Raw genomic sequence first — 22,242 nt, forward strand, 5'->3', positions numbered from 1 at the left:
CCTGTCAATTGCCCCAGGTTTTCAGCTAAAAATGTCACCTCTGTCCCCTCTAAGTTATCCCAGGTTTTCCCTGTTAGGAGCTGCAAGGAATTCAGGCAAACAGCAGCAGGGAACAGCTGTAAATTGAAAGGCAGAAAGAGAAGATCTACCAGCAAAGGGTGAAGGTTTCAGGAAACATTTCTGCAATTAATAATTAATAATTATTCCCCAGTGAGAACTCACAGCCATTCAATCCTGGCAGTCCCCTGCAGAGAGCTCAGTGCACATCCACAGAGGCAATTCCAGCATCTGAAAGAAAGGAAGGAAGAAGAAAAATGGGATTTCTTCTGTTTCAAAGTTATTTCAAGTTCTCAGACCCAAACCAACCTTTGCTCTTGATTGTGGCTGGGTGAATCCTGAGCAGTGGGCACAGGTCCTGTCATTCATGCTGATGTGAGTGATGCTTTCTGGGGAAATCAGCTCATTTCCAAAGTTCCCTGCATGGCCCCTGCCTGAGCTGCACAGGAGAAAACCTCCTCCATGAAGGGATTTTGCTCCATCTAATCCCATCTGCCCAGGCTGCTCCAGGTGGATGGTGCCAGGCTGGGGCAGCACAGGCAGAGGCAGCTCTCAGCACTCTCTGCTCCAAACACAGCTCTGGGCTCCTCTGCAAACTGCCTCTGCCAGGAGGTTTTTCTCCAGGAGAACTCAAGGAATGGCTCATGGAAGGGTGGAGATGAAGTTATCACAAAGGGAAGTAAAGGATAAATATTCCTGTAAGAGCCTTTGGGATCTGCTGGGCTGGACTGGGAAGGGGATTTTCATTCCCTGCAGTACAAATACACAACAACCTCCAACACAAAGCAAACACAGCCAGGTGGGGTCTGAAAGCACCACTTTGACAAACTTCACTGTCATTCTTCTTTTCAGGGACGTTTCCCATCAAACTCCGAGGCTGAGGAGCCCAAAAGCTCTGTCCAGCTGCTCTGGAACAAAAGGACACTCGCAGGGATGAGGCACATTCCCAGCAAACCCTCCCAACAGGGCACAGAGGCACCACTGGAGCACTGTGTGGGGCTGGGCAGGGCTGCAGGAGGACACAGCCCCCAGCTGGGTGACAGTGACAGTGACAACAGCAGTTCCCACGGTCTGATGGCACCACAGAGACAAAGGCCAGCAGTGCCCATGGCAGGGGCAGGTTTAATTCTGCTCCTGCCCTGCCACATCCCAGCAGGAAATCTCCGGGGGGACAGAAACTCTCAGGGGGCACAAAATGCAGCATCTGTCACCCTGATCCTGGGTGAACTCAGCGTGTGGGGCCAATCCCCCCAGGTGAACCCTGACCTGACCTGGGTCAGTCCCAAACACTGCCCCAGGTCTCACCTCCAACCTGCTCCCGGGGCTGCCACCACATTCCTGACCAGGTGCCACAGGCAAAACTTTGCTGACATGAGCACAGGCTCATCACTCCATCCAGTTCCTCCCATTGCTCCAAATCCTCCCAAACCTCCCCCAGGTCTGTCACTGCTCCCAGGCTGCCACCCAGCCCTGCAATCCAGGAAGTTTTAATGCTGCAGTCTGCCACTTTTCCCCTTCGGTATTATTTTCAGGAAGTAAAAACCCATCAAAGTGCAAGGGAAAAAAAAAGGTGTTTTACTCTCACACTCCTCACTTTACCCCTCACAACCACCCAGCATGAAACAGACATTCAGGAATTAGTGTTCAGTAGCTGCCATTGGAATTTTAAGGGATATCAACAAAGCCTTTATAAATACACGGGGAATTGCACAACACATTTTCCTTCTCCATCTGTGTCAGCATCCAGCACAATTCCCTGTTCCTGTTTGGTCCCCAGGAGCTGCCAAAGGAATGTCAGTCATTAGCTTCACCTCCTCGGCGTCGCCTCGTTAGTCCAGGAGATAATTAATTCAAAGAGAAATAATCTGGTCAGTGGCAGATCATCACAGCAAAACACCATCTTTGCCACAGGATATTCTCACTCTTGTAACCTGTTCTCTGACCAAGAACTACTTCCCAAACTCAGTAAGTCCATCTAAACCACAGCAGCACAGTTTGGAGGGACAGAAGTTTTCAGCCTCGTGTGAGGGAAGACAGAAACATCACTGGGAGAAAATCCTGAAGTTTAAAATTCTATTCCTCACTTCTTTGACTAATGAACCTCTTAAAATCCAGTCTGGATTGTGCAGAAAAGTTCCTTGGTCCCACCTAGAAATTCATCTTCCCAAAACATCCACAAAAGGCATTTTTCAGTTATTACAACTGAGTCCATAATTACTACGGAAAAGGGAATACAAATAAATTGGAAAAAAATTTGGTTCAAGTTTTCCTCAGAAATTAATTGGGAGCTCAACAGCAAGGCTTTCCAACAGGCAGAGCTTGTGATATAAAATATATATGTGCATGCATATATATATATATATATAATATAAATATATATATTTATACACACATATATAAAAATATATAATACATATTTATATCACAAAGTATCTCACGTATATCTGCCATATATATATATATACATATAACCACAAATATTTTTATATCACTAACTCTACCTATAAACCCCCACATCCCCCCTTTTGTCAGGAATGTAACATTTTTAGGGATCCTAAAATCAAACACATGCAGTGCTGCACAAAGGTAAATAAACCACGATTTTATCCATTAAGTCCGAAATGTTTTCCTGGATGTGCTGCTGGGTGTTTTTCTGTAAGCTCTTGTTGCTTATCCATGAAGTGTACTTGGAATTGTCAGGATCATGAAATCCATTTGGAATTTTACTGTCTCTGCAAGTGGGATGAGTTTTTCCAAAATTATTCCTCCCAGCTCGAGCGCATCTCCTCAAGTTCCCTCTCACTTTCTGCATCCTGGAAATGCAAAAGGGAAATAGATAAATATATAACTCAATTAAAACAAATACAAAACACCATTTCCCTTCTTTTTCTCCAACCCCAAACCAGCTTTTAAGCTTATCACAGAGTCCTGGCATGGTTTGGGTCGAAAAGGACCTTAAAGCCCATCCAGTTCCTGGGCAGGGACACCTTTCACTAGCCCAGGTTGCTCCAAGCCCCATCTAACCTGGCCTTGAACACTTCCAGGGGTCCAGGGGCAGCCACAGCTGCTCTGAGCAACCTCAGTGCCAGAGCCTCCCCACCCTCAAAGGGAAGAACTTCCTCCTAATACCTGCTCCAAGCATAATCTCTCTCAGTTTGAAGCCATTCCCCCTTTTCCTGTCATTCCAGACCCATGTAAATTGTCTCTCTCCATCTTTCCTGTCACTGGAAGGCCACACTTAGGGCACCACAAAACTTATTGATTGCAGGCTGAACAATCCCAATCCTCTCAGCCTTTCCTCAACTCAGAGGTGCTCCATCCCTCCAACCAACTTGTTGTCCCTCCTCTGGGATCTCACAGGGGCAGAGCAGAGGGGCAGAATCCATTTTTGCTGAGTGTTACCTCTTTGGTGTTCCCTGGCAGCTCCGAGGCGAGGTCCATCCACAGCAACGCCGCCGAGGAATCCCCGAGGTCCCTGTAGCACTGGGAAGGGAAAATGCCAACAGGATATGGGTTAAATGGAAAAAAACAGGCAGCAAATGGAACTGGGAAACTGCTAAAAAGAGCTGTTTCTGCCTTTTAACCTTTTGCACTGGCATTTCCTGCAGTATCCCTCAGCCACAAGGCCTCAGAAGCACCACTGGATCTTAGAATATTAAATATAAATATTTGTCTCCCTTTCATATCGGGCAGGGAGATTGGGTTTTGCCTGAACATCTTAAGGTGTTTCTGTGGTTTTCACCCTTTTCAAAGCTCTACTTTGATTTTCAGTTGCTATTCCCCCTCTTCCTCACACCATTTTCTCCACAAAACCTCTCTCCTGGGAGCACACTGTTCCTCAGCCTGTTGAAAATGTAATAAATATTATCTACAGGAGTCTCAGATCCCAAAACGGGTATGAAATATTCTCCATGTGACGAGCAGCTGAGGCACTGTGATCCCTCTGGGAACAAGAGGATTTTGGGTGCCCATAGAGTCTTGAAGGTATTTGGAGACCATGAAATACACCCAGAAAAACGAAGTGGGTGCTAAAAATGCCTCAGCAAGAGGGCTCAAGTCTCCCCTGCTGGACAGGGAAAGAGAAATACTTTATCCTTTACTTCTCCCCATGATTCCCTGCCTGTATCACCACAGAAGTCATGGTGGGGAAGGATTAAACCTCCAGCCCATGGCTGCCAAGTCACCATTCCTGCTTTATACAAAATCTCATCTGTTAAATACCAGAGATGCTTCACTGGGTGACTCAAAGGCAAACCCTCTGAATTTTAAAGCCTCTGCACAAGGTGATTTGGCCTAGTAAGTTTTAAAATATAAAAGGAAATATTATCATCCTTTAAAGTTTTGCTCCTGCATGGAGTATTTTCTGCCTGGTCAGCACTTCATAGCCAAAGGGGATTTTTAAAACAAGTATTTCTTACCCTCTGAACAAACTAGAAGTGAGTGGTTACCTTGGCAATGTAAACTCTTCCTGCTTTGGAAAATCCTGGGCTCAGCTCCTCGACCTATAGGAAGAGAAGGAGAGAGTGACAAGGAAGAGCAGACATGAGGAAATGCAAGGACACAGTTAATTCTTACATCAGGCTCATGGCAGCTTTTAAAGGAAAAAAACAGATGGCAGGAAGGAGAATCCTAATAAATACATAAAGCACTTTGCCCCTGAAACCTTCAAACAGTTGTCTAGAAAAGTTTGAAATGGAAAAGTCAGCCAGGCTTTAAGTAAAATACTCTCAGGGAGGAGCTCCAAGCTCCCAGACCCTGGAAGCACAGCCCAGATATATCCAGTACTGAGCAAGGAATCGCTGTGCAGCCTTAGAAAGGAAAACCAACCCCCCCAAACCAATTCCCAACACTCTGGGCTGTAATTCTGACATCTTCGACATCTGACATCCCATTCTTTTGTCTGGCTATTCTGGAACTATTCTGGCTTCACAACTTTTCCTCTCACAAGCTTTCCTTCCACCCAGCTCCAGGCCATGGGGAAGCACCAGGGAGGCATCCGAGCACCCCACTGCCATCCCTGTGAGCTGTGCAGGTCAGTGCTGCCCTTCCCTGGCAGATTCCCAGATTTCCTTACCCTCAGGAAGTTCTGGAGCGCGTCCTGCACTGTGGCCGTCGGGGGCACCTCGAACAGCGCTGACACCGTCCTCTTCTCCAGCCAGCCCAGGTGGGCAACCTGCACAGAGAAAAGGGCAACCTGGCCCATCCAGCCGACGCCAGCACAGGAACAAGGGCCTGCCCACTCCCTGGCAGCTGCTCCTGCACCCGGGAAGAAGCCAAACCTCTCGGCAGTCGGAATATTCCAATGGAGTATCCAAGTCCGGCCACAGAACTCAACCTGATCTGCTTTCCTTTGTCCCAAGTCAGCTTTTGCAGTTCCATACATCTGGGATGTGGATGGTCCCAAATCCCAACCTGCCGTACTGCAGCCACACCAGTCTCCACCTGTGCCCTCCCTTCTCCCAGCCTAAACCTTCCACAAGAACCCGCTCCCTCCACCCTGAGATTCCTTGGGAGAGACAGGCTGAAGCCTTCCCACCAGATAATCGTGGGATCGTTTAAGTTGGAAAAGCCCTCCCAGCCCATGGAGACCAACCTGTGACAATCCCCACCTTGTCACCCAGCCCAGAGCACTGACTGCCACCTCCAGGCATTCTCTGAATGCCTCCAGGGATGGAGACTCCACCACCTGCCTCTGACAACACCTTGTTTAATCTTGTATAATTGTAACAATGCAGACTGGGTGAAGCACTACCATATTTCTCCAGCCATGGTTTTATTTCACAGCTTCAGCAGCTCCAGGCTGAGCATGAAGGAAGGCTCATTTCCTACCCAGGAAAAGAGCCAGGAGCTCCCAGCAGATCAGCTCAGGGCTGCTCTGTAATTCCCACTGTCAATTATCCCAGTTACAATCTCTGCACCGTGGCTCTATTCCCAACAAAGTGCTTTCCAATGGCACTAATGGAACAGCAACAGTCACTGCAGGTTTTTATTCCCTTTTTTAGGCTCTAAATCTGATTGATGGCATCTGACTCCAAGCTTTTCCCTGTCAGGAAGCATAAAGCAGCTGGCACGTGCTTCCATGCCTCCAATTCTGTGTGTGGCAGGAGCAGGGGGACACAGGGAACACATCACACACCAATACTGTGAGCAGAAGCTCCTCAGATGGCCTTGACCACATCCCTGTGTGCTCAGAGGACGGAAGGAAGGTTGTTTTTACCCAGAGGGTGGAAGGAAGGTTGTTTTTACCGAGTAAAGCACTGGGAACAGGAAAGGAGTTTGCAGCTCGGGCTCTTCCTGACCCACCCTTTGCCATTTCACCCCCAATGCCACCAGCAGTGACTAAAAATCCAAGGTTGGAGCTCTGAACCCTTCAGAGGCCTGCCCAGGAGGTGAAAACAAACTCTGTTACCTGGTAACACCACCTGCCCAGGAGATAGTAGAGCTGTGGATCCTGTGGCTTCAGGGCAATGGCTTTATCAATGTGTTCCTGTGAGAAAGCATCACCAGCACACGTCACATCTTTGTCAGAAGAAAATAAAATACCCACGAGAGCAGGTGGAGAAAGAGGAAAGGAAGAAATCCACAATTTAAGTGTCACAATCAGTAAAATTACACTTACAGATCCTGAGTTTTCTTAGAGTGGATTCAGTGAGCAAGAAAAAGCAGCATTTCTCCAGCCTCAGGGACAGGAATTACTGCACACACACACACAAAGAAGCTGCCCTGCATTTTATTCCTGCTCCAGGGCTTTGCCATAACCTCACTGATCACATCAAAGGCTGAGGGGGAAACAGTTACCTGTGGCCTGTTCCAGGTACATTGTTTTCCCCTGGAACATCCACAAGGCATCACAATAATAGCAATAATAATAGGAATAAAAAAAGGGAATCTGAGGCAAATGAAGTCTTCTTTGAGCAGTAACTGCTTCCTGGGAGAGTGAGGGTTGTTCACAGGCACGTACTGCAGACAAGCTGGTGCTGTGTCTTGTCACTACATAATAATTCCATGTTTAATAATTCCAAGCTCTAAGTCTCATCCTTTACCTAAATGCATTTGCAAGATTTCTTTTTTTTTTTTCTGCAACTACAGTGTGTAAAACTGCAGAGTCAGCCTGGTCACCCCCAAAAGGCATGGCTGGAATCAGCCTCCTCACCCCAAACCACCCAACTCATGATCTAGTGCTTCCCTAAGAAAAACTGGAGCAAATTTTCCCAATTTCCTGCTGCAGAAATGAGTGTTGTTTGATACTCACACAAAGCCCAGCACCTCCTGGCCACTCACCTTGAAAATATATCCAGCCTGGATGCGCTTGGGAATGCTCTCGTATTCCGACATCTGCCCACAAAGGATGGCAAACCTGCACGGGGAGACACCTGCATGAGCCAGCTGGGATTGAATCCACATTTACCTGCTGTCCATGGCTGCAAAAGGAAGATCTACAAGTGCTCAAAGCCAGGCTGGACAGAGCTTGGAGCAGCCTGGGATAGTGGAAGATGTCCCTGCCCATGGCAGGGGTGGAATGGGATGAGCTTTAAGGTTCCCTCCAACCCAAACCATCCCAGGATTCTGTGAAATGCATTAAAGCTTCACACCTTACTGAGGAAAACAAGGAATACAGCACATCCCTCACAGGGAAGAGACACAAGCAGCAAAAATGCAGCACCCAGGAAGGAATGAGCCTGAAGGATAAGGCAGCTGGAGGGGTTGGGTGTGACACAAACTCACTGCACGGATGGCTAAAAAGCAGGAGCAGTGCACTTCCACACCTGGAATTGCTTCTCTGAGCAGGGAGAACTGTGCCAGGACACAGAGCAGTGCAGAATGAAGTTACTGCAGCAAGAGGCAGACTACCAGCAGCTCTAATGAACTACAGGGCACAGCAACCTCCTAGCTGCAGCACAGAGGGTTCTACTTCCAGGGAAATACTTGGAAAACCTACCTACATCCTGCAGCTGGGAAACAAAATGACACATGTTCAGTGTTGAAAGTGCAAAGCCATTTAGTTTTGTCCAGTAAGAGACCATGAGGTGTGAGCCTGAGAAGCAAGGCCCCAGCAAAAGCAGTTATTGCACGAGCCGTGAAATTCAAGATTAATTCCCTGTGGATTTGCACCCTCTCATCTCACCTCCCTGCATCACAGTGGTTCAAAACCTCCCTCCCTGCATCACTTGCCAAGAAACAACAGCTCAGAGAGCTCTCAAATGGGACAGAACATGCAGATGGAAGTTTGGCCTCTCTTATCCTGCTCAGGAGAGAGCTCTGGGAGTGGAGAACATTTCCATCCCTTCTCCGATGGCTCATAAAATATCAGGTGGAACAGACAGACAAATAACATGGCTCATTCTTGCAAAAACTAAAGCTGAAAAGCAGGAAGATGCAAATAAAAATCCCCATTTCCTACACCCACACCCCAGTACTGCCACAGATACCAACATCAATTTCCCAAAGCATCCTTTGGGATGATTAACCACAGCAGATGTGCAGGAATCTGTCAGGAGACCTTTAAATCTCCAATTACACTTTCCTCAGAGTCACAAAATCCCACAAATCCCCCCACACCTCGCTGCTCCATTTCCAATGTGTAAGTTATAGCACAAAATTACATTTCCTGAACAATTTAGCATTTTGCCTTAAATCTCTTCCTTTAATTTGTTAACTTTCTTGTGGAAAAGCTGCAGATGAGCTCTAAAATACTTATTTTTCGTGGTAATGGCAAGGATTACCAAACCAGTGTATTATGGGACAAAAACCTTTTCCTGCCAGCTGGAAAAACAATCTTCTCCTGCTCCTGGGGCTCCATGGCCCCACTCTTGCGTGCAGATGATGGAGTAAGTGTTTTTAGGATCTTCTTCAGTTTGTTTCCTAACAAACACCAGCCTGGAATAAACATCCCTAACCACAACGTGACAGGGATTGAGAAATACAAGCCAATAAAAAGCTTATTTTCTAAGATCATGAGATAAAATATTCCTAGACAATAACTCACACAGTTGTCTCATGTCAAATATAAATTCCAGGGTTTCTTTAACAGCCTGATGAAAAACCCATAAAAGCAGCAGTAAATTAAATTTCAGTCCTATTTTGGTGTCATGAAGTAAACTAAAAAAATACATATAGGAAGAGATGCCTGATCTGGTTTTTCACTGTGTTCCCAGGAAAGATGATTCTTCCCAGCCCAATCTTTGCTGATCCCAGGTTCAGGGCCACAGGACTCTTGGGGATTTTCACACCCACAGCTCTGCACTTCTGGGATTTTGGGCTCTGCTTTCTGCTGCTCTCTCCCCTGCTTGCTGAGCTTGGCAGGATGGAGTCATTCATTCCAGCTCATTCGATGGGATGCCTCGGGATGAGCATCACCAGAGGCACTGTGGAGGTGCAGGACCAGGAGAGATTAAAAATAATGATTATGGGGATTTTCATCCCCTGTAACCAGTGGGTGCCCTATGCATTACTGCTTAGATCCATCCAGAGCTTTCCTTAGGATATCCCTTGATTAATTAATAGCCAGATTCCTCATTAAGCTGCTGATACACCAGTTCCCACTCTCAGCTCAGGATTTTCCCCATTTATTAGAAAATAAACTCTGTGGAAGCAGGAACCCCCACCTTAGAGAGTCTGATCTTCCAGTTTAAATCCCCAGGCTCAGGACTGTGAAGGACTTCTTGGGTTCTGCACTGTGACTGCCCTGGAAACAGGATTCTGCCATGGAATACAGAGCCCCCAGCACCCCTCCTCCACAGTCAGGGTGCTCTGCTAGCCCAAACACGGCTCTTTTAACCACTTCAAAGACAGTTTTCCCAATATTTTATGAGCATTCCCAGTTTTGCACCTTCCAGTGCATAGGGTAGATGTATGTATACAGAATGCCTGCACTTGAGCAAAGGGACAGGAAATTAACAGGCAGGTATTTAGACTCCAACAATCAAAAATTAAAACAAGAATTTACTTGGGAAGTAGTACTTTGGGAGGGAATTCCCAGTGACCAGCTGATCCTGAGGAGGATGGCAAAAAAAGCTTTGGCTTTTCCAAGAGGAGACAAGATGGAAGGAAAAAGTGGGAAAGGCTGATGTTTCCCTTCCTTAAAGCCCACAAAGATCCATATGGGAGAACTCCTGGATTCTGGACATTCCCATTTCTGAATTCACCTTCCAGGGCAGACAAGTCAGCAAGATACATTCAGACAGCTCTAATTCCGTGCTATTTTCCCTCCACTACATTCTGAGCTATCTCCTAACACCTATTCCTAGAGTGGCTCCAGTCCCATATCACACTGACAGCAAATTCCCTGTTGAATCTGCCTGCAGAACAGAAAATGCTTAGCTCATAAATCCAGAATCCAGCCCAGAATTGGCCAGATCTGGGCAGCGATGCACCAGGAGTTAAATCCTGAAGCACTGCCAGGTGTTAAATTAAAGCCATCTCCCAGGCATCTCCGGAATGCTGTGACTTTTCAAAAATCCAGGATCTGCCCACGGACAGCCAGATGTACGCACGGAACTGAAAAGGGCTGGTGATCAAGGCTGGTGATTTTGTTCCACCAAATTGCCAGACTGTCCTGAAGAAAGGGCACATTTTGGAGACTCATCCAACCCAATCCCACTTCTCCATAACACACAGGATAACTCCAAGGGGGCTGGAGCTTATTATCCCTTCCACAATGACAGCTTTCAGCAGGCAGTGCTTCATTTCCCGGGCAAAATGTTCAACTCAGATTACAGCTCCTGACACAGCACCTGCACTATTTTCCTCGGATTCCTCTGAAATCCCTCTGGTTGCACTTCCAGTATTACTTTTTCCAGGAATGGAAGCCAAGGCAAATCCACAGCTCACTCTCCTTTCCTGACGCCTAGAACTGCTGCCTCAAGCTTGCAGTTGTGCTGCAAACACCCACAGGGAATGAGCTGGGAATTCTAAAAGGCCACAGCTGTTTCTCAATTCATTCCTGAAAGGTCTGTGCAACCACTGATGCTCCATCCATCCATCCATCCTTCCTTCCACTCCTAAGGGCAAGAACAGACTTGGGAACTTGCTCTGTCCTCCTCAAGAGCTGAAATCAGCTCATGGAGAAATCAGTTTAAATGGACAAAATTTCTACCTGCTCAGGGATCTTTGACAATCAAAGCAGAGAATGACTCTGGTGTCTAAATCCAAGGTAAGAACCAGGTAATCGTAAGTGAGGAGCAGAGAGTCTCTAAGACCACTCCCTGTAAATCCCTCACTTCCCATACACAGATCTACTCTTAAAGCACTGAATGCATTTAACACAGCTCCCACATTTCCCAAGGGCAGCAGGGGCAGAGATCAGTCCCTCTGCACAAGGCTGGCTTGTCTGTGCAGCCCTGACCGAATTCCTGCTCCATTGTGCCCAGAGATGGCTCCCTTGGGACCGGCCGGCTTCCAACAGCAGTGACCACAAGGAGAGCTTTGTCCCACCCGCCACGGCCACAACAGAGCCATGAAAGGCCTCTCCTCTGTGCTGGGACAGATCCCAAAGCCAGGCCAGACACAGCTCCACACATTTACTGCTCTCCCTGTCGCTCCTGAGAAACCACTTTTCCTCCTGCTGCCAAATCCTTCCAGCCACTCAACCCCAAAAGGAGCTGCAGCCAGCACTGATTCCCCAGCAGAAATACTTCCCTCCCCCAGTTATTTTCTTTCTTTGTTTCTTTAAAATGTCAATGATGACTGAACAACAACGAGGCACTGAGGGGAGAAAGTTTCCTTGCAATGATAACTGCAGGCAAAGTACCTTTTGTCTTCCTTGCCACCTCAAAAACTAGGAATGACGTGGGCAGCAGGAGGAAATAATCAGCACAAAAGACAATGAATAAGCACCAAAAAACAGCACGATTTCATCTGAAGGAACCCAGAGACTTTTAAGAGGCAACTGATAAAAGAGAAAATCAACAGGAAATGATGCACACACGCACAAAAAACTCAGCCCAGGAGACCTGCACCATCAGGCTTCACACAGCCTGTGTGGAGAGGCAGCAAATAAATGGGAATACTTCTACTAAAATGGCAATTTTGGATGCAGTGGGAAAGAGAAAGATGGTATTGACTGCTGTGTGTAGAAGAAAGAATGCAAAGGACCAGCACACCAGCACAAAGCCCTGCCACTCCCACAGCTTGTGTCCTCCACTGAATTCCACCACTTTTGTCTGAAAAACTATAAGGAAGAGGGAGAAGAATATTGGAAAGACAACATGGGTGATGAGAGACAATAAATTATTCCCCTATGACAGAAGTTAATAAAGGATTAGGGTCTTCAGCAAGGGAATTAGTCACTGGAGAGAAATATGACAGAATAAAACTGTCAAACTGTTAAAAATTTGAATAAATGTGAACAACATTCTCTGATCACTTCTCCCAAGAGCTGGGGCATCAAATCCACCCCCAAAAAAAGCTTTAAAACCTCTGCTGTTTTTTTCTCCCCAGGGTAAATTCAATTAGCATAAAGAAAGACTGCAATTAAGCCAGCTTGTGACCACTTCAGAGCTGGGAAGGGAATAATTTCCTGCTCTATTCATGGCAGAAAATAGTAATTTGTGTGCTGATAAAGGGTGTTACATATTCATTCCCAAGAAACCCCACACCTCCCACATGCTGCTCTGCTGTTTCCTTTCTCCAGCTGCCCAGGAGAATTGGAAGCAAGATGTAGCTGTGCAGGAAGGAGCCTTATCCCTGTTTGGGAAAGGAGTCTGAGGGGGCAAGAATTGTCCCAAACTTGGAATTCCAAGGCAAACCTGTCAATATTTGGACACAGGAGTAGAACCTGGCTTTGTAAAACACAAATTTTAAGATTCACCCTGACAACTAAACCCCATTCATTCAAAGATGTTAAGCCAGCAGAGCAGACAGACACCACAATCTGCTGGAGATTTTCCTACTCCCAAATTCCTCCTTCCTATCAAAGCTTTAACTGAGAGCAGTAATTCATTACCAACAGATGAAATACAGTTTAGGATAATAAAGGCATTTATTCAGATGCCAGTAGTTAAAAACAATCCTTCAAGCAAATTTACTCATTGCAAAAGCACAAATCTTGTTTGGTAAAGACACTCAGCAACCTATTTTCCCAATAATTTTTATTAAAGAAGAAAAAAAAACACCCTTTTATTCTAATTTAAGTGTTATCAGTCCTTCAGGGCAACTGCTGACAAACACCATTCACAAGGGAATTCACTAGAGTCACAGAAAAGCACATTCCCTTATCTCCACAAATATCTGTGCCACTCCACAAACTCTCTTTTGGAGTAATTTTTTTATAAAGGACATTTAAAAATTCCACACACAAGCTGGAAGCACAGCCTGCTCATCCAGGCTGCTGAAGGGAGCAAGGTCCTTTCCCCTCTCCTGCCTCCTTCCTGAAACCCTGTGCAGAAATGTTGCTCACAACTGCTTGGCTGAACTGCAGATCATGTCTCCTTTTAGCACGGAACAAACATAAAAAATATCTTTGTTTAATTAAAAAAGAGCCACGTGCTGCTGTGTCCCTTCATTTCCAAGCCAAGGGCCTTGCAGGGTGATGAGAGCAGAGCCAGCAGTGCTAGAAAACACTTCCAGGAGACTCTAAAAGCCTTTCTGGTAAGAGTGATGGATCTCCTTCCTCCAGAATTAAGTGGAAAATAGGGAATTTGGCACAGCATCAAGCCCACACTCCCAGGCCTGGCTGATGAAGTAAAACGTGGAGCTTGCCTCCAAGCAGCTCCACTTAGGAGCTTTTCCTCCAGAACTCTTCAGAGAGAAATTCATAATTAAATTGGTGTAAGAAACCCAAATTTATTCCTACCATCACAACCAAACCTACTGTCTGTCAAGTTATTCCTTACACCAAGCAAGCAAAGCTGTTAAAAATGGCTTTTTATGGAAAAACACCACCAGTGTGTCACAGAGCATGTAACAGCAAGTAAGTTTGGGGGGGGTTGTATTTATTATTTTTTAACTGCAGCTCAGCTTACAAAATCCTCCAGGTCCTTTTAGGAAGTGTAGGAAAAACAAGAAGTAAAAAGTCACCTACCACTGGTGGCACTCAGCACTTTGGTCCCATTTCTGCAAGGCAAGTTCCAGCTCTTCCTTCCCTGGAACAGAAAAAGTAGTCAAGAGGTAAGAGATTCAGTTGCCTTCTCTCCCAGTTTCTTTCTCTGAGGCTGTCAGAGTAACAGAACAGCATAAAAGTCCTCTATTTGTTAATTTGATAATGCATTTGGCTTGAAAACATCTCATACATCACTGTATCCTCTGGCAGGTTCAAAAAGCTGAAAACCAGGCACTTATTGATGGCCAAAAAGACAACATAAAACACAGAATTCCATGTTTAAGTGGCTCAAATGATTCCCAGAAAAGCGTAATTATATTATCTCCAGTATTAACTAATTCTATTTAGTTATGTGCATAATAAACAAGACAAACTATTTAGATTAGTATCTTTTGTTACACATCTTAACTGTAATAAAATATGATTTTTGTTCTATTCTGACTCACCTAAAACCTTGTAGACACCTCTGAGGTGGTAAAGAAGAAGGAGGGAACAAAATTAAAGTGACTTCCCTAAGCATATTTAAAAATAGGTATTGTTTTTATATCTGCTCGTGCTGGCAACAGAGAAAATCCAATGTGCTACATCCAAAGCTTGTTTATTTTATATTTATTTTATGAGGTTTTTTAGTATCAAAGAGAAATGGATGACAGGCTTGGAAACAACTCTCCCATCTCTAAGTAGGTCTCGGTCTATTTAGACTCTTTTCGAAAGCTCCATTTTTAAACACAAAAATTTCGTTTAAAGCGCTGCTTCCCACTCCCCTAAAAACCAGATTCTAGGGAAAACCAACAAATCCAGGGCCCTGCTGGCAGGTGGAGAGGTTGCAGAGCCGAGTGCCAGCCTTCCTTTGGGAATTCCTTACCCCCAGCGGCGTAGGATCTCCGCTCGTCCGCGTCCTCCGTCAGCTCCCACATGTCGCTGTGTGCCCGCGCCAGGCGCCACAGGAATTCCTGCTGCCCCCCGTACTGCAGGGAACACAGACACACACAGGGAGTCAGCAACAGAGCCTGAGCAGGGCACTCACAGCTCAAGTCATGCAGGGATTTTTCTAAGCCTTAAAAAACGCCCCAGTCCCAAAGGAAATGAAGCGGAACCACAGCGGAGGGAAGTGAGGGCAAGTTTATAACCCAGTGTGGCCACAGGAGTGGGGCAGGGATTGTCCCACTGTCCTGGGAACTGCACGGACACCTCCAGTGCTGTGCCCAGCTCTGGGTTTCTCAAGTCAGGAAAGGCAGTGAGGGAGGGGATGGAGCATGTCCAGGGAAGGGAATGGAATTGGGAGGGGGACTCAGCCTGGAGAAAAGGAGGCTTGGGGGGGACCTTTTCCCTCTCCACAATTCTCTGACAGGAGGGGGCAGCCAGTGGGAACCAGGCTCTGCTCCCAGGGAGCAAGGGATAGACAAGAGAAAATGGCCTCAAGTTGTGCCAGGGCAGGTTCAGGTTGGACACCAGGAGGAATTTCTTCCTGGAAAGGGTGGTCAGGCAATGGAATGGGCTGCCCAGGCAGGTGGTGGAGTCCCTTATCTCTGGAGGTGTCCAAGGAATGACTGGATGTGGCACTAAGTGCTCTGGGCTGGATGACAAGGTGGGGATAAGTCACTGGTTGAACCTGGATTGAAGAAATCCCTCCTGACCCTCCCCCTGGTGCTGGAAAATACAACAAGGCACCTTTACCGCCAGCTTGTTGTTGAGGAGCAGCTGGAACCCCTCTCTCTTGTCCTGCTCATCCCCGCTGTGCAGGCGGTCAGCCTGCTCCAGGAGCTGCCCCAGCCCTTCCTCCAGTGAGGAATCCAGGAGCAGAGGGCTTTCATCCTCCGTGACCAGATCCAGGGAATCCCTGCGCACAGTCTTCACCGTGTCACAGCTCACGTCGTCCTCCCCTTCCTCGCTCTCCCGCTCCGACTCCCGGTCGTAATCGGACTCGGCATTGGCCGTGCTGTAACTTCAGGGGGAAAAGCAAGTTTGAGGAGCTATTCCTCAAGAGAGGAAGAGTATCTTAGCTCACCCCAGAGAAAACTGCACCACCCAAGTGTCTCACGCAACCTTATTTCTTGTATCACCCTCAGAAAGCTGAAGGATGAAGGTGACAACCAAGTTAAGTCCCAAGTCAGTTTGGAGCAATTTGGTCTATGGAAGGTGTCCCTGCCCAGGGCAGGGGGTGGCACTGGATGAGCTCTAAGGTCCCTTCCCACCCAAACCATCCCAGGATTCTAACTGCCCCCACCTCCCTTGCACACCCTGTCTCAGCCCTTCTAACTTCAGGATAATAGAATTAAACAGCTAAAACCAGAGCCAGGACAATGCAGGTAAATATACAGGTGATAAAAGGAAACTTCCACAATCCCTGTGCAAAATATAAGGGTTTTAGCCTGTTCCAGGGAATTTCAGACACAACAGCTGTCCTGGCAACACCTCACACCTCCATCACCCTGAACATTAAACACTACACAGCCCGGTTCCACTGCCACCTGGAAAGCTGCACAACAGCAGGAAAACCACCAGGACCATGTCCCACGAGCAAGGGATCACCACAAGTGCCAAAACCAAGGGAATGATCAGCAGCTGAAGTAGTCCAACAAACCAGGACATGAGGGATTATGGAGATGCTGCTGGGACTCCATGACTTTGGAGGTATCTCCCAACCTCAGTGATCCTGTAAAGCTCAGATCAGAACTCCTGAAAATGGTGAAAATTAAGCTCCTCCAGCAGCCAAGCTGGGAATTTAAAATTTAAACCAGTGTTACACAGTGGTAGCACAGCAGGACGGAGTCTACTTACAGAGCTGATTCCTTTTCAAACAAAACTATCTGTGCCCCTCACTTTTACCTGCAAACTCTTAGCTACAGAACAGGCACAAATCAGCCAGTCATTTCAAAACATGCATTTGAACCCAGGGACTCTGTTGATTTAAGTCAGTAACTGCCCAAGAAAACTTCAGCAGTTCTGCAACTGAGTTGCCTGCACTCTAGGAGCACTGGGTACTTCCAGCTGTCCTTCCTTCTGTTCCTGGCTGATTCCTCCTCCCAAGGACAGCCCTGTGGCCCTGCCTTTGTCTGGGGACACAGATATGTGACCACAGCCCCTATCTGAAGGAGGCAGTGACAGGGCTTTGCCCACACACAGATAACAAGACACGTTTGGCTATCAAAGCTTCCCGAGAACCATCCCTAATTCTCAAAAATTCCCCTCTCTGCTCCCTCACCACAGCCTCCAACCCTCACCCAGGCACCATGTTGTCCTGAAACATTTAAAGGCAAGAAATAAAGCATCAGCCTCACACTGCAATGCCAGGAAAGCAAGGCTGCCATGCCAGAGATGACACTGAATTAATGGATAACACACACTCAAGGGCAGGTGATACTGGAACAGCTGTCCCAGATTAAAACCCTCATTTATTTACATTTCTTAGTATTAATGACATTATTAGCTCTCTTGACCACCTCATTTCCAGTAATTAAACACAAACTCCTTGAATTCCCTGATTTCCCCATCCTAACCCCCAACATTTTACTGGCAGCTGCCAAGATTTCAGTCCTTCAGCTGAAAAAACAACCATGTTTTCTGCCAGACAGCCCCTAGGAGATTCTGCCAGTTCAAAACAACAAGGAAACCCCAAGCTTTCAGGGAGATTAGGGATTTAGGTGCTACCAGCCTGTTTTCCTGAGTTTACAATGATGGAAAGCTCTGGAACACATTAATACGGCAATCCTGAAGGAGAACAAAATCCATGGAAAGAGAACATGAAGAAGTACAAAACCCAAAGCCACACGTGGAAATTAAGCAGCACAACCCCCTGAAAACTCTTGGGAGATTTTTGGGAATTGTGTCTGAAATTGGAGAAGCTGCTCACGCCCCCATGGTTTACAAAATCAAGCTGAAATGGGAGTTCTTGGTTCTGAATTTCACTGAAAGAATTCGGCTGTCAGCAAGGAACGCCCGGCTGAAATCCATCTGTTGGCAGCAGGCCCACTCTTCCTCCCAGTGCCTGCCCCAAAGCTTCCATGGGTTTTTTTCCAAAATTTACATTTCTTGCCCTGAAAATGTTACTTTTCAAGCACAGTTACATCCCTAGCAGACAACACTGCACAGTACATACAGGCAGCTGGTCCTGACCTGACTGATATTTTTATACCTCTGTGTGGGACCAGAGTGAGGCATTACCTGAGATTCCAGTTTTAAATTAGGAGAGCAGCTAATCCACCAATCTCCACACTGATCATTACAGCTAATTACAGATGTTAATTAAATTGTAAGGACTCCACCAACCACCACTGGATTCCCAATAAATTAATGAGGTTTTGCCATAAAGTACACCCCTGCCCCCTCAGGAGGTGCCTTTCTGTAACTCTGAATTCTTGGCCTCTGTCACAATTCCCAATTTTCTGGGATCTGAGGACAGCCAGGGCTGGGATGTGTCAACAAAACTCCCTTTTCCAGCAGCTTTACACAAACCATTGTCCCCCTGGTGACTCAGTGCATCTGTTGTTACCCAAATACCCAAGTGCTGCCTTCAGAACCAACTCCACAGTTCTAAAATCTGTTCTGCAGCCTCATAACCTATTACACCACCGTGAATCACTCCCTCCCTAATTTCCCTCTCATTCCAACACCCACTTGAGCTGAATGAAGCTCTACAACCCCAATGAGATCACAGCAGCTCCCTGCTGCCTCACCAGCTCCAGTTATTAGAGATAAACACGAGTTTAGGGCAGTCACAGATCCCTGTCCTTTGTCCTGGGAGGACAAATCCCTGCTGAAATGCCAGCTGGCACCAGCCCCCACGTCATGTGGCTGCCCAAATTCTCCCTGAAAAGCTCCCACAGCTCTGAAATCCCTCTTTAAATGACATTCCATCCCAGTTGCTCTGGGAAAACATATACAGCAGCACTACCTGGTTTGGGACACACTTCCATACCCCAAAAGCTACAAAAGTGGTCAGATTCAGGCAGAGAAGAGCAGCATTTCCTCAGAAAATTAGCTATCACAGGTACAGGAGAGCTTGTTACCTGTCTAACAAGAATAAACCTGCAGCTATATTGGCTTTTTTTATGATGTTCTTACACCACACACAACTTTTCTGTCAAGTGCAGGGCCAGGAGTTGGACTTGGATGATCCTCCTGAGTCCCTTCTACCTCAGGACATTTGCTGATTCAATGATTTGATCATTTTAATATAATATGCATTTTAATATATTATGTCTGGAAATTTGATTTCCAAACTCTCTCTCCATTGCCAGGCTGAATTCATGCTTCCTTTCCTTCTGCAAGGTTCCCTAATCAAATTATTTCTTTAAAACCCCTCGAGATTTTATTTTTCCTTTCCCTAAAAGTCAGGATCACTTCAGATCTCTCAGTCTGGTCCTGGCAGTAACACACTTACTGCAATAAAAGGAAACTAGAACAGGCTATAAGGGGAAGAAAATTCCCTTCTTTATGTTCTAAACTGCCCAGATGTGGCACCAGATCCCCTTAAACATCTGTCCCAGTGGCTCTGCTTACCCCCCTTCACTCTCTCCATCATCTGTGTTGGCATTCCCTGAGCTGGCTGTGAAGTAAATGGAGCTGGAGCCTGTGGAGTCACTTCTCTCCCTGCAGAAGGGGAACTTTTTCCGGCGAGTCATGCGCTGGGTTTCTTCCAGGTGGGTCCTGGAGGGAAAGGAAGAGAAATAAAGATTTGGTAGTGAAATATCTGCTATTGGCCTTCTCCTGTCCAGCAGACTCTACCCAATTCCCTTAATATCCAAAGAGTTCACAAGGTGGTTTACTCCTGTTTATATGAACTCAAATGGAGCTAATGTTGTATTCTACAGGTAAAGCAAATCCTCCTCCATGGACAAGCCATATAGAATCCATATAGAATCCATAGATATGATGTTCATTCAGCCTCTGCATCAGGAACTGGAGTGACAGAACAGGTTCAGACTGGAAGACGGGAAATTTAGGTTGGGTATAGGGAGTAAATCTTTCCCTGTGAGGGTGCAGCACAGGAATGGATTCCCCAGAGGAGGCTGCCCCATCCCTTAAAAGTGTTCCAGGACAGGCTGAACGGGGCTTGGAGCAACCTGGGATAGTGGAAGGTGTCCCTGCCCATGGGTGGGTAGGCTTTGAGGTCCCTCCTAGCCCAGGCATTCCCAGACCCTGGGATCCTGTGGCTGTTTTCCCATGCCAGGGAGGGCCTGCTCCGAGCCCAGGGGAGAGGGGCAGTACCTGACTTCCCCCACGATCTCCACCGCCAGGTGCTGGAGGCTGTTCCGCAGCTCCTCCACCTCCTTCCTCAGCTCCACCACGTTCCTCACCACAAAGTCCAGGCGTTCCAGCACCTCCAGCTGCTCGTCCTGCCTCAGCAGGAGGCTGGACACGGCTCCATCGCCCGCTTCCGCCGGGAGCAGCGCTCCAGACACAGCCTGAGCTGAACCAGAGCACAACGAGGCAGTCAGATCCCAGTGGGAAAGGATTCCAGGGGGAGGGAAACCTGGCCACAGCTCTGGTGGCAGGGGATATGAGACTTGATCTTGATAGGGACAGCAAGGTGATCAGAGGGATGGAACAGCTGTGCTGCAGGGAAAGGCTGGAAGAATTGGGATTGTTCAGACTGGAAATGTGAAGGCTCTGCGGTGATCCAACTGCCCCTTCCAGGGCCTGAAGGAAAAATGGAAAGAGACTCTTTACAAGAGCCTGGAGTGACAGGCCACAGAGGAATACCTCCATACGAGACAATGGGAGACTTAGATGGGATATTGGCAAGGAATCTTTCCCTGTGAGAGTGGGGAGGCCCTGGCACAGTTTGCCCAGAGAAGCTGTGGCTGCCCCATGCCAGGAAGTGCCCAAGGCCAGTTTGGACGGGGCTTGGAGCAACCTGGGATAGTGGAAGATGTCCTTGTCCAAGGCAGGGAGGAGGACTGGATGAGCTTTAAATTCCCTTCCCACCCAAACCATTCTTGGATTCCGTTATTCCATGACCGTGAAAAACACCGTTTCACTTTCTGTTCCCGAAGTTTTGCACAGACATGGATGAAACCCAGCAAGTTCAGGATTCTGAACCAGCATTTCTAAAAGCCAAACACCCTAAACTCACTTCCCCCTATCCCAGCCCCATTCCCCCATTCCATCCCATTCCCCACATTCAATCCCTATTCTCTCCTACTCCAGCCCCATCTCCCCCATTCTTCTATTTCCAACCTCACTGCCCGCATTAGAACCCCATTCCCCCCGTTCCAACCCCATTCTTCCTACTCCCATCGCGTTTTCCCCTACTCTTCCTATTCCAACCCCATTCCATTTCCTCCATTCCAGCTCCATGCCTCCTTAACCCATTTTCCCCATCCCAGACCCATTCCCTCTATTCCAACGCCAACTCTAGCCACGTTCCTCTCTATTCCAGCCCCACCGCACATATTCCAACCCCACTGTCCCCATCCCCACCAGCTTTCCCCGCCGGCCGATTCCGCTCGTACCGTGGCGCGGCGGCCTCTCCGTCTCCTGGGAGCGGCGGCGCATGGCCCAGAGCACCCCGAGGCAGAGGCCGGCGCCCGCCGCCAGCCCCAGCGCCATCCCCAGGCGGGGCCCGGCCCGGGCCGGCTCCGCCACCGGCAGCGCCATGGCCGCTCCGGGCGCGCGGCACCGCCCGCGGCGCGGCGCGATGACGTCACGGAGAGGCGACAAAAGGCAGGGAAGAGGGTGGGCTATGGGCGTGTGACGTCAGCGGCGCGCGGGCCGGCGGGGCCACGCCCACAGCCGCGCGCTGTGGCGACATCTGGGTGTAGCCGGGGACACGGAGCTGGACCTGGAGCGGTGTCGCCTTCCGCGGGTGTCGCCGCCGGACCGCGGGCGCTGAATCCGCGGAATGTCCCGGGAAAAGCCCTGCAAGGCCGCCGGCTCCGCACCTGCTGTCACACCTCGGTGCCTGTCCCGTGGTGGTGACACCTCGGCCCGGTGTGAGGGGACAGGCCGGGTGTCTCCACACCGCCCGGCGCTCTGTGGGCGCTCCCACACGTGGGAGGAAAGCCCGCTGGGTTTCGTGGTCAGCGTCCAGCAGTGAGGGACAAACGTGGCCAAAAATATGGGAATTTGGGGTGCCCAAGGGAGCTGAGGGGGACAGGGTTACTGTGAGGGAGTTGGGCACGGGGCCGGCTGTGGGATTGTGG

At 48.0% G+C, this 22,242-nt stretch overlaps 1 protein-coding gene across 3 annotated transcripts; it reads right to left on the minus strand.

Moving 5' to 3' along the window:
* Positions 1–1,694: 1,694 nt before the first annotated feature.
* On the minus strand, positions 1,695–21,742 carry RMDN3 (regulator of microtubule dynamics 3). Of its 3 annotated transcripts, none has more exons than XM_066320586.1 (12): positions 21,553–21,741; positions 20,306–20,507; positions 19,598–19,744; positions 15,773–16,040; positions 14,961–15,063; positions 14,078–14,138; positions 7,339–7,414; positions 6,467–6,544; positions 5,132–5,230; positions 4,506–4,559; positions 3,460–3,540; positions 1,695–2,870 (listed from the first exon to the last, which is right to left on the minus strand). In XM_066320586.1, the coding sequence occupies exons 1-12, from the start codon at positions 21,695–21,697 to the stop codon at positions 2,817–2,819; spliced, it is 1,368 nt and encodes a 455-aa protein (XP_066176683.1). In that variant the 5' UTR covers positions 21,698–21,741; the 3' UTR covers positions 1,695–2,816. The 3 variants fall into 3 exon arrangements, 2 of the variants coding, with proteins under 2 accessions (XP_066176683.1, XP_066176682.1); XM_066320585.1 differs by having other exon boundaries at positions 15,767–16,040; XR_010743757.1 differs by having other exon boundaries at positions 2,768–2,870; positions 4,476–4,559; positions 15,767–16,040; positions 21,553–21,742.
* Between the last annotated feature and the right edge of the window lie 500 nt (positions 21,743–22,242).

The sequence above is a fragment of the Sylvia atricapilla genome, chromosome 6 (genome assembly GCF_009819655.1).
Source record: "Sylvia atricapilla isolate bSylAtr1 chromosome 6, bSylAtr1.pri, whole genome shotgun sequence".
Classification (NCBI taxonomy): domain Eukaryota; kingdom Metazoa; phylum Chordata; class Aves; order Passeriformes; family Sylviidae; genus Sylvia; species Sylvia atricapilla.

Excerpts from the sequence above, each read along its gene's own strand:
- RMDN3 (XM_066320585.1), bottom strand. The coding sequence starts at position 21,697 with ATGGCGCTGCCGGTGGCGGAGCCGGCCCGGGCCGGGCCCCGCCTGGGG. Across the intron at positions 14,139-14,960 it reads GAGATCCTACGCCGCTGGGG|GGAAGGAAGAGCTGGAACTT; the intron begins GTAAGGAATTCC and ends TTTCTGTTCCAG. Across the intron at positions 2,871-3,459 it reads TGCCAGGGAACACCAAAGAG|GATGCAGAAAGTGAGAGGGA; the intron begins GTAACACTCAGC and ends TTGCATTTCCAG.